Here is a 9970-nt window from a genome sequence, read left to right as displayed (position 1 = left end):
AATAAACTAGAAGGGGACGACCGAAACCAGTTACTCTGGTGGCTTTCTTTGAAAATTCAGCATTTTATTTCTGAAAAAAAGTGTAAAAATCTTACATTAGAATAGTACAATAATAATTGCAGTAAAATTTACAATACTCCTTGTAAAGAATACGCAGTAAGTACAAAATAAAAATTCCACATGTCTATTATGATACAAAACACAGGTTAAAATAAGAAATGATAAATTTTGACTGTTTTTGTGTAAACAAGTTTATCTCTCTCTTTTTTTTTTTTCCTTTCCATGAAAAAGGACACCAGACACGTGTCCGCAAATAAAGGCATTTCTTGGATTGGAGACCTTTACCGCTTTGTATTAGTTTTCATTTGCACGTTACTGATTTTTTTTTAACGCCTGGACCTGAGAACTCTACACCTCAAAAAAAAAAAAAAAAAAGGCTTAGATTTGTTTGTTTTTCAGTTCGCCAAAGTCAAGGAAGCCCCTGGTGCCTACCCAGGGCGAATCCCACTGCCCCATCCCCCGCTTCAGCACTTTTCCTCCCCACCCCCGGCCTGGGGTTGCAGCATCAGGCGAGTATTTATTTATTATTTATTTATTTATTTTGCATAAATAAGAGGGACCGGCCGGCGAGCCGAAAAAGGTCACCAAACACGGTCAGGTCCGAGGCTCCCCGAGCGGCGGCGAAGCCCGGCGGGCGCGCATGAGGTGGCGAAGGTGGGGGGGGGGGTGTCCCCGGAGGGTGGGGCGGGGTGGGATGGGGGGGGGGAGAAAGGAACCGAACTCACCACCCACCTTTCCCCCCCCCCCGCGATGGCCCCGAGGGTGCCCCGGGGATTTTTCCTACCTTCCGTGCTTTTTAAACATAGCGTTATTAACAATTGGAAATCCTAGCGGTAAAGTTCTCCACACTGGACAGAGCCGTCCCTTGGTGCAGAGTCCCCAGGGCGGCGGACGACGAGACGGACGAGGCGGCGGCGGCGGCGGCGGCCACGAGAGACCGGGTGAGCGCGGCGGCCGGGCCCGCAGCCGCCTGGGCCGCGCAGCCGCCTGGGCCGCCGCCACCGCCGGGTCCCGGCCCGGACGCTGCCAACCCGGGCGACGAGGTCACGGGCGAGGCTCGTGCGGCCGTGGCGGCGGCGGCGGCGGGGCCCAGGCTGCGCCCGATGATGCTCTCGATGGAGAAGGGCGAACGCGCCAGCATCCCCGCGCCGGGGCAGCCCGCCTTGGCCGCCGACGCCTGCAGAGGAGCGGGCAGGGCGGCTCCGGTGGCCGCGGCGGCGCCGAGAGCGTGCGGAGATCGGTAGCCGAAGGCGGTCCGGGCCAACTCGGCGGCGGCGGCGGCCCCGTGCGGCGGCGGCGGCGGCGGCGGCGGGGGAGGCGGCGGCGAGTGCGGGTGGAAGGCGGTGGCGGCGGTGGTGGCGGCGGCGGCGGCGGCGGCGGCGGCCGCGAAGAGCGCGGAGGGCGGCGCGTAGGGCGGCAGCTGCAGGCCGTAGCCGCAGCCGTAGGGCCCGTAGGCGGCGAAGGCGTGCGCGGGCGGCGGCGCGGGCGGGAAGAGCGCGGCGGCGGCGGCGGCGGCCACGGCCGATGGGTCCCCCGCGCCTCCCGCGCCCCGGAGCAGCAACGACTCGGCGGCGGCGGCGGCGGCGGCGGCCGCGGCGCCCGTGGCATTGGGAGGGAGCAGCGGCTGCCGTTTGAAACGTTTCCTCCGGCGCAGGAAGCTGCCGTTGTCGAACATGTCCGCGGACTCCGGGTCCAGCGTCCAGTAGTTACCCTTGCCCGGGTTGCCCGGTTCGCGGGGGATCTTGACGAAGCAGTCGTTGAGCGACAGGTTGTGGCGGATGCTGTTCTGCCAGGCGGGGAACTTCTCCCGGTAGTACGGGAAGCGGTTGCTGATGAACTCGCAGATCTCGCTCAGCGTCAGCCGCTTCTTGGGACTCTGCAGGATGGCCATGGTGATGAGCGCGATGTACGAGTAAGGCGGCTTCACCAGCGGGTTCTTGGAGCCGCCGCCGCCGCCGCCTCCTCCTCCTCCTCCTCCTCCTCCACCGCCGCCGCCACCGCCTCCTCCGCCGCCGCCGCCGCCAGCCCCGGGACCCGGACCCCCGACACCTCCGGTCCCGCTCCCCGCTACGGTCTCGGGACCCGAGGGCACCGGGGCACCTCCGGCCCTCGGGGTCAGCAAGATGTCATCGTCGTCATCCTCGTCCAGATCCTCGAGCTCGTCCTCGCCGGCGTAAGAGCGCCGTCGCCGCCTCCGCTGTCCGGGGACCACGGACAACCGGGCACCGTCACCGCCGCCGCCGCCTCCGCCCTCGTCGTCGTCCTCTTCCTCCTCGTCGTCGTCGTCGTCCTCGCCCTCCCCCACCACGTCGATGTCTGTCTCCTCGGCGAGGCCCGAGGCGTCGGACATCTCCGCGCTCAGGGTCATAGCTGTGGCACGGCGGCGGCTGGGTGGCGCATAGGGGCGCCGCTGGATTTCGGGATCCCTAGGCCCCCCAGCCCGAATCCCGGGCGGCGGGGCGGCTCCGGGGACGCCACGCTGGGGAAGCCACCGGCTGGCTGCGGGAGGCTGCGCCCCGGGCCGCCGCCGTGGAGAAGGAGGAGGAGGAGGAGGAGGAGGAGGAGTCCGGCGCCGTGGCTATTTGGCGACTCCTGCGCGCCTCCTTGTGCGCGCGGGTGCCAGGACGCCCCGCGGGCCCTGGGGAGGGCGCCGACGACTTGACCTTCAATCGTCCCCGAGCTTCTCGCCGGCCGAGTCCACGGAAAGGGGTGGCTGAGGCCCGGCTGGGCGAGTCACCGTCGGACGCCCGGGAGGGCGCACGGGACGCGTGAGAGTCTGGGAACCGAGCTCGGCGAGGCCAGGGCTGAGTCAGAAGAGGGCGGACCTTGCCCGGGCTTATAGCACAAGGGGGCCTGTCACATGGTGTGCACGTCAGAGCGGCGGCCCCGGGAAGAGAAAGAAAGCCGGGCAAATCTTTGCGCTGCCCTGGAGAGAAAGTTAGCCCGAAGGAGGGGCAGCCGCCTCGAAGAATGCAGAGGGGAGAGAGAGAGAGAGAGAGAGAGAGAGGACGGCACGGTTTCTTGCCAACGTTTCGGAGGTATCCAGAATGACGTCCCGGCCGGCGGGCAGTCTGCACCCCAGTGGCTGCACGCGTTCGAGCTCCCAGTTTGCTTCCCAGTCCCGGGCCCGGACCTCCGGAGCGCTGGGATGACGGAACGGTTGGGTCACTCCAGCCACGGAGGAGCCATCCCGCTGGGACGGAACCGCCGGGCGGAGGAGGTGGTTTCTGGAACTCTGTGGGGTCCACTGGGGTGTCTCAGCTCCCTGGGTTGGGCCAGCGGCTGCCCGGGGAATCTGATGAGAAACCCCTCCGTTTAAGCACGGTAATAATTGTTTATTGACCCTTTAACCCTTTTCCTTCGGTTCTTCTCCAAAGACGTTTGTTTTCCGCCATCTGTTAATAAAAATGCGGTTAGGCTGGCGTTTTAGTCATTTATCTGCAATTGAATGCCCGAGAGACTTGACAGCTAAACTAAGCCACTCTAATGAGAGGAGTTCACAAATTCCATGGGAATAAAGCAAGGAATCATTGAATGCAAAAAAGAAATAGAAAATTTTAGTGAAAAAACGCAAAGACAACACAAAAATCGTACCTAGGAGCAACTAAAAAAAGTGTTTTCATTATTAAGAAGAGGAACTCTTAATTTTCAGTAAAGAGAATATTTCACAGAAATCTCACAAATACTGCAATTACTATAAGCTGCTATTCAGGCAGGCTTGGTAGTAGGAACTACACTGACAACGAACTTTAAGATCAGCTTTTAGAGATATTTTCCTGGAAAAAAAAAATCCATTAAGCCTTTCCAATAACATTTGTTGAAGAGAAACAAAAACAAAATTATATTTAGGACTCAAGTTCGGCTGACTTCATTTTGCTTTTGCAGATGAAAAGTGTGTAGCTACCCAAACGTGAGGCTACTTTAAGGATGCCTGTCTTTGTCAGCAACTACTAAATTTTGGCTGGTGGGGTAGCCTAATAGTTGTGGAATTCACAACCCCATCGCCATGCTTTCTGAATTTTTGCATTTCTTGCAATGTTTCTATTTCAAAGGGACATTGTCTTAGAAGTTCGGCTTTCTGAGCAAAATAACCATTTCTCAAGAGCTCAAGAGCCCCAATCCAAATGGCTTTCCCTAGAAATAATCATCAAATGCTCTCGTGTATATCATTGTATCTATCAAATACTGCTTAAGTTTTTGAAACAACCTGTTACAACTGTTACCAGTCACAGAGCCTCAAAAATAAACTGTTCCTCCATCTAAGACTTCTTTAAGAATTCAGAGGTCTGTTCCTGCATATGGCTACCAGCAGTTACACTTATAAATGACCCATAAAGTCTACCATAGATCTTGGAAGGATCTATGAGAATGCCTCAAAGTTCTAAATAATTTTTCATCGTCTCTCGTTTGATATATGGCCGAGCCATTTAATTATTGTAATGGGCTCAGATTGACCTGAGCCGGCATTAATCAACACTGCTAACCAGGCATCACATCGCTTTGTTGATGTAGATAAGAGACCTTACTAAGGGAGTTCACTTTTACATCGGAAAGTTTAAGTTTTATAACGTCTCGGTCGGTATCTAAATAAACACTGTGATTTTCGCAGACTTTTTTTTTCTCTCTGTTCAGTATTTCCCTCATCCTTAACTTGTCTGTTAAAAAAAAAAAAAAAAAAACCAAACTGGCGACAAGCAGACTTTGCGTCCATTCGTAACTTTGCCACTGGGTCCCTCCCCAAAGGGCTGAACCGGCTCTCTTCTCTGAAAACTTCTGGGAGACGTGGCGAGTTACTCGAGGAAATGAGCGGAAAATCCACTCGCAGGAATCGCTACAGATTCGGGGGAGCTTATTCAAGCCCCTCCGCTGGCATTCCGTTGATTTTGATAAGGGACCCATCGCTACGTGTCCTTAGACCTTGGGATTGTGAAGTCGGCGCGCGCGCGAAGCCATCGGTAAGGTCCAGCAGCCTTGTCACCTCGGCGCTCAGGCTTGCTTTCTTTTTTCTTTTATTTTTTCTGCCTGCGACTGGGAAATCTCCACCCCGCCCCCCCATCCCCTCACGCTGGTGCTAGGGTACAGAAACCTTTCCTAGCTGTGGCCCAGAGAGCCACTTGGTGCTCTCCACTAGTGGACTCGCCAAGCTGCGGTCCCTGCGCTGCGGGCCCTGGGGAGAGCTGCCCTCTGGTGGCCGTAGCACGCCCTGCTGTCCCTCCCTCCCGCTGGAGATGGCCGGGCCACCACCCTAGCCTGAAAGGGCAGCCCCAGCTCCTGGCAGTCTCGGGACTGAGCTTGGAGCCGCCAAAGCTGAGTCGGAACAGTCGCTCCCTGGATTGCAGACTTCGGCTTTTCTTCCCCAAGGGCCGCTAGGGCGCTCCGGGGGGACGGGGGGGGGGGGCTGTACCCCAGCGGGAGTCAAGAGGCGGTGTGCCTTACTACCTTAATCGTTTTAGTCCTTAGCTCTCAGGCCTAGAGTTCCCCTTCGGTAAAGAAATTTGAGTATTAAACTCAGAAGGCAGGATCCTGGATCACTTTTTGGACATCCTTAGCTTGCCCTGGACCACCGTCCCTCCTTTGAAGAATCATTCTGAAGTCTTGCGTGAAGATACTAGGGAGAGGTAGAGCTGGGGGCGCACGCCTTTAATCCCAGCACTTGGGAGGTAGAGGTAGGAGGATCGCCATGAGTTCGAGGCTACCCTGTGACTACATACTGAATTCTAGGTTAGCCTGGACTAGTGAGACCCTACCTTAAAAAAACATTTAAAAAGAAAGATACTGCCTGGGGCCTGGCAGAATCACAGTTTCATGAGTAGCCAAGTAGCTAAAAGTCCATTATTCCCAAATGTTCCGAGAGGAGCCAGACTCTGCCAGTGGTTCCGTTGTTCTTGTGCACAGCCCTCCTTGTGGGTGCATGATCTTCACACCCCTACTTAGGAGGGCAAAACCTGGACTCCATTTATTTGCTGTCTGCTTCTTGTTTTGTTTTTCAAATATTTTATTTTTATTTATTTATGTGAGCGAGAGAGAAAAAGGCAGACAGAGAGAGGGAGAGAGAATGGGTGCCCCAAGGCCTCTGGCCACTGCAAACAAACTCCAGACACATGAGCCACCTTGTGCATCTGGCTTTACCTGGGTACTGGGGGATCGAACCCAGGTGTCATTAGGGTTTGCAGACAAGTCCCTTAATGGCTGAGTCATCTCTTCAGCCCTTGTTGTTTTGAGGAAATGCTAAAATACGTGTGATGACGGCTATTTTAACCATTTTGAAGTGTACAATTCAGTGGCATTAACATTTGCGTCATTACGTAGCCATCACTGCCACTGGTTCCCAGATTTCTAAAAACATATTTTATCTGTTAGAGAAAGAGGGGGAGAGAGAGGATGGGTGCACCAGGGGCCTCCAGCCACTGCCAACAAACTCTAGATGCCACCTTGTGCTGCTAGCTTGCAAGTACCTTAACCACTAAGCCATCTCTCCAGTACCCCAGATTTTTTTTTTTTTCCCCTGTCATCCTAAACTGACTTTTTGTGGTTTTGATAGGGCAGGGACTCACTCTATGCCATGTTAACCTGAAAATCACTCTACAGTCTGGAACTCATGGGATCCTCCCACCTCAGTGACCACATCCCCAGTTGCCTGGATTAAAGGTGTGCTCCAGTACTCCCAGCTTCAAACTAAAAGTCTGTTTCCATTATAAATATGGCTCTTCCCCTCCCCACCCCACGGCCCCTGGCAACCACTATGCCGCTCACTCTCTGGGTGAAATTGTATGCTTTAGGCACATCACACAGGCTCAATTTGTATCTGGCTTACTTCGCTTATGTTTTCAAGATTCATCCTCACCCTCATGGTAGCACGTATCCAGATGTCTTCAAGGCTGAGCAGTACTTCTCTGTACAGACATACCGCATTTATCTATCCACTCATCTGTTGATGGACATTGGAGTTATTTACTTTTGAGTCTGTCCACTTTCCAACTTTCACTCAGTTCTTTGTCTGTACGTAGTAGACACCCAGTTAACTTTTTTTTTTTTTTTTTTTGATTTTTCGAGGTAGGGTTTCACTGTAGCCCAGGCTGACCTGGAATTCACTACGGAGTCTCAGGCTGGCCTTGAACTCATGGCGATCTTCCTACCTCTGCCTCCCGAGTGCTGGGATTAAAGGTGTGCACCACCACACCTGGCTTAACTTTTGACATATATTTCTCTACATTGTTTTTCACTCCTGAAGTACTCATAGGAACCCCATGTTCCTAACAGCAGACATGGATGGTATTGCAGTCAGGTTTGCATTGCTGGCAGAAATCATCTGACCAAGAGCAGCTTTGCGAGGGGGAAGGTTTATTTTGGCTTATAGACTCGAGGGGAAGCTTCATGATGACAAGAAAATGATGACATGAGCAGAGGGTGGACATCACCCCCTGGCCAACATAAGGTGGACAACAGCAATAGGAGAATGTGCCAAACACTGGCATGGGGAAACTGGCTATAACACCCATAAGTCCACCCCCAACAATACACTCCCTCCAGGAGGCTTTAATTTCCAGTTGCCATCAGCTGGGAACATAACATTCAGAACACCTAAGTTTATGGAGGGGGCGCCTGAATCAAAGCCCCACAGATGGTTTCTTCTTGTGTACCAATAGAGGTGCTCACCTTTCTGGATGTGTAAGCTCAGCTTGTTCACAATTTCTAGACCTGCAGACTGAGATTCTGCACATCATCTTCTGTACAGAAGTGTGAGGTAAGGGCTAGAGAGATGGCTTAGCAGTTAAGGCACAGGCCTGTGAAGCCTAAGGAACCAGGTTCAATTCTCCAGGTCCCACATAAGCCAGATGCACATAGTTGTGCATGCATCTGGAGTTTGTTTGCAGTGGCTAGAAGCCCTGGAGCACCTATTCTCCCCCCCCCTGACTGTAATAAATAAATAAAATAAAATAAAGTGTGAGGTAAGAGTCCAGAATTATTTGACTTAGTGGACAGAGCACAATGAAAAGAGCGAGATATCAAAACAGAAGAAGGTCTACTTGGAAAGAGGGGGCTTACTAAGAAAACAGGGTGCGAAAGGGGGAAGAACAGAGAGTAATAGGGAGGGAATGTGATCAAATTACAGTATGTTGGTATATTAAAATCCTCAACAAAAAATTTTTAAAAAGAACTTTTCAGAATTAGTTTCAGACAAAACTGCGATCACTCCTATCCCTACCCCACACTTCTGCCTTCTTTATGCGTTTTTACTTTTCCTAACCCTCGGGGGCTCAAGAATGACCTTAACATTTTACTGATTTTTTTCTAATAGAAAGGTTGCACATGTAGACCCCTTCTCCCCCGCACAGTTCTGCTGGGGGTCTTCCGTGGGTTATTGGTATTCATTGTGGGGACCAAGAGGCCTCAGGACTGTGGAAAAATGGTGACTCAGGCTATTCCCACCCACCCTATGGCTTCTACGATCTTTCTGTCCCCTCTTCCATTATACTCCCTGAGCCTTGGTGGGCAAGACAGAGATCTGATTTATTGTTGCTTTCTTCACAGACTCTGGATCTCTGTTTCTATGAGGTCTGAGTGACCACAGTGCTGTCGCCATTTCCTTGGAACTGGGTTTCAGGCTAGAGGTGAGAGCAGTATTGGTGTCACTGCTTCCCCTGCAATGACTTCTGGGCCCCAGCAGATGAGGTGGAGGTGACCCATCTCCTGGTAGACAATGGGTTCTTCTCCTTCTTCTTTTTCTTCTCCTCCTCCTCCTCCCCTCCTCCTCCTCCTCCTCCTTCTTTTTTGAGTTTTTTGAGGTAGGGTCTCACTCTAGTCCAGGCTGACCTGGGATTCACTATGGAGTCTCAGGGTGGCCTCGAAGTCATGGCGATCCTGCTACCTCTGCCTCCTGAGTGCTGGGATTAAAGGCGTGCGCCACCACACCTGGCATTCTTTTTTCTTTTTTCAATGTTTTTGTTAGTTATGGACATACTGAGTATGTAAATACCACATCTTGGTACCATCGTTTCCCTCATCCCTGCCCCTTTTCCAAAGGGGCCCTCCTTGTTGGGGATGCAGGCCATCCCCATGGGGAATGTAGGTGGTGCATTCTGGGGGCAGCAGTCAGTTATGGGAGAGAGGCAATGTCTCTGTGCATAACGTCCCAACTTGTGGCTCTAACAATCTTCCCATCCCCCTCTTCCACAAAATTCCCTGAGCCATACTGGGTGTGTTTTAAGACTACCGCAGTGATGGGCTCATTAAGGGCCTCTGGATCTCTGGTGAAGTATTGATGTATCCTTGTTCTTGCCCATATTCTCCTCCATCTGTAAAACAGACCTTAACTTTGTTTTCCTCTGCCTTGTTAGGACCCTTCTCTTCCTCCCTTCTTTATACTTACCACTACCTAATTTTAACCCATAGCAACTGTTGGATGACGCCATATGATGGCTGAGAAAATTATCTCAGAGTTGCTACTAGGTTTCAGAGAGGCAGCAGGAGGACGGAGCAGAGCCTGCCTCCTCTAGCAGCCTCTCATAGGGCTCTGGGGGTGAGGCTGGCTCCACTCCCTACTGTGTTTCCTGGGCCCCTTAGAAGCCAGAAAATGTTAAGTTCAAGGCCAGATCCCACTGGCTGGCTGAGATGGTCGGTACCTCTCCCAAAAGTAGGGTCACTTTAACCCAGAGAGTCTCATTGGCACAATGAGTTAAGCTCATTTCCAATAGTGGGTGTTTGGCACTGTGGAGGGAGGTGAGATTTCCTTGTTAAAAAAAAAAAAAAAGTAGCCCCCAGGTCTCCCAGGGTACCTCTTGCTTACACAACAGCCCCTTAAACAAACATTTTCATGGCCCTGAGCAGAATTCAGAAATCCTCAAGAATTCAGAATGTCAGCAAAGGTCTAAATCTGTGTTTTATAACAGCAAAATTATTTACACTGACT

General features: G+C 52.6%; 1 protein-coding gene across 2 annotated transcripts; it reads right to left on the bottom strand.

The window, feature by feature from the left end:
- Positions 1 to 813: 813 nt before the first annotated feature.
- On the bottom strand, positions 814 to 2856 carry Foxd1 (forkhead box D1). Of its 2 annotated transcripts, XM_045134236.1 has the most exons (2): positions 2122 to 2856; positions 814 to 2064 (listed from the first exon to the last, which is right to left on the bottom strand). In XM_045134236.1, exons 1-2 carry the CDS (start codon positions 2426 to 2428, stop codon positions 872 to 874), a joined length of 1500 nt encoding a protein of 499 aa, XP_044990171.1. In that variant the 5' UTR covers positions 2429 to 2856; the 3' UTR covers positions 814 to 871. The 2 variants fall into 2 exon arrangements, with proteins under 2 accessions (XP_044990171.1, XP_012807516.2); XM_012952062.2 differs by having other exon boundaries at positions 814 to 2856.
- Between the last annotated feature and the right edge of the window lie 7114 nt (positions 2857 to 9970).

Source organism: Jaculus jaculus, chromosome 14, assembly GCF_020740685.1.
Source record: "Jaculus jaculus isolate mJacJac1 chromosome 14, mJacJac1.mat.Y.cur, whole genome shotgun sequence".
NCBI classification, from domain to species: domain Eukaryota; kingdom Metazoa; phylum Chordata; class Mammalia; order Rodentia; family Dipodidae; genus Jaculus; species Jaculus jaculus.
The sequence above is the reverse complement of the archived record's forward strand: the minus strand, read 5'-3'. Positions and strand labels throughout refer to the sequence as shown.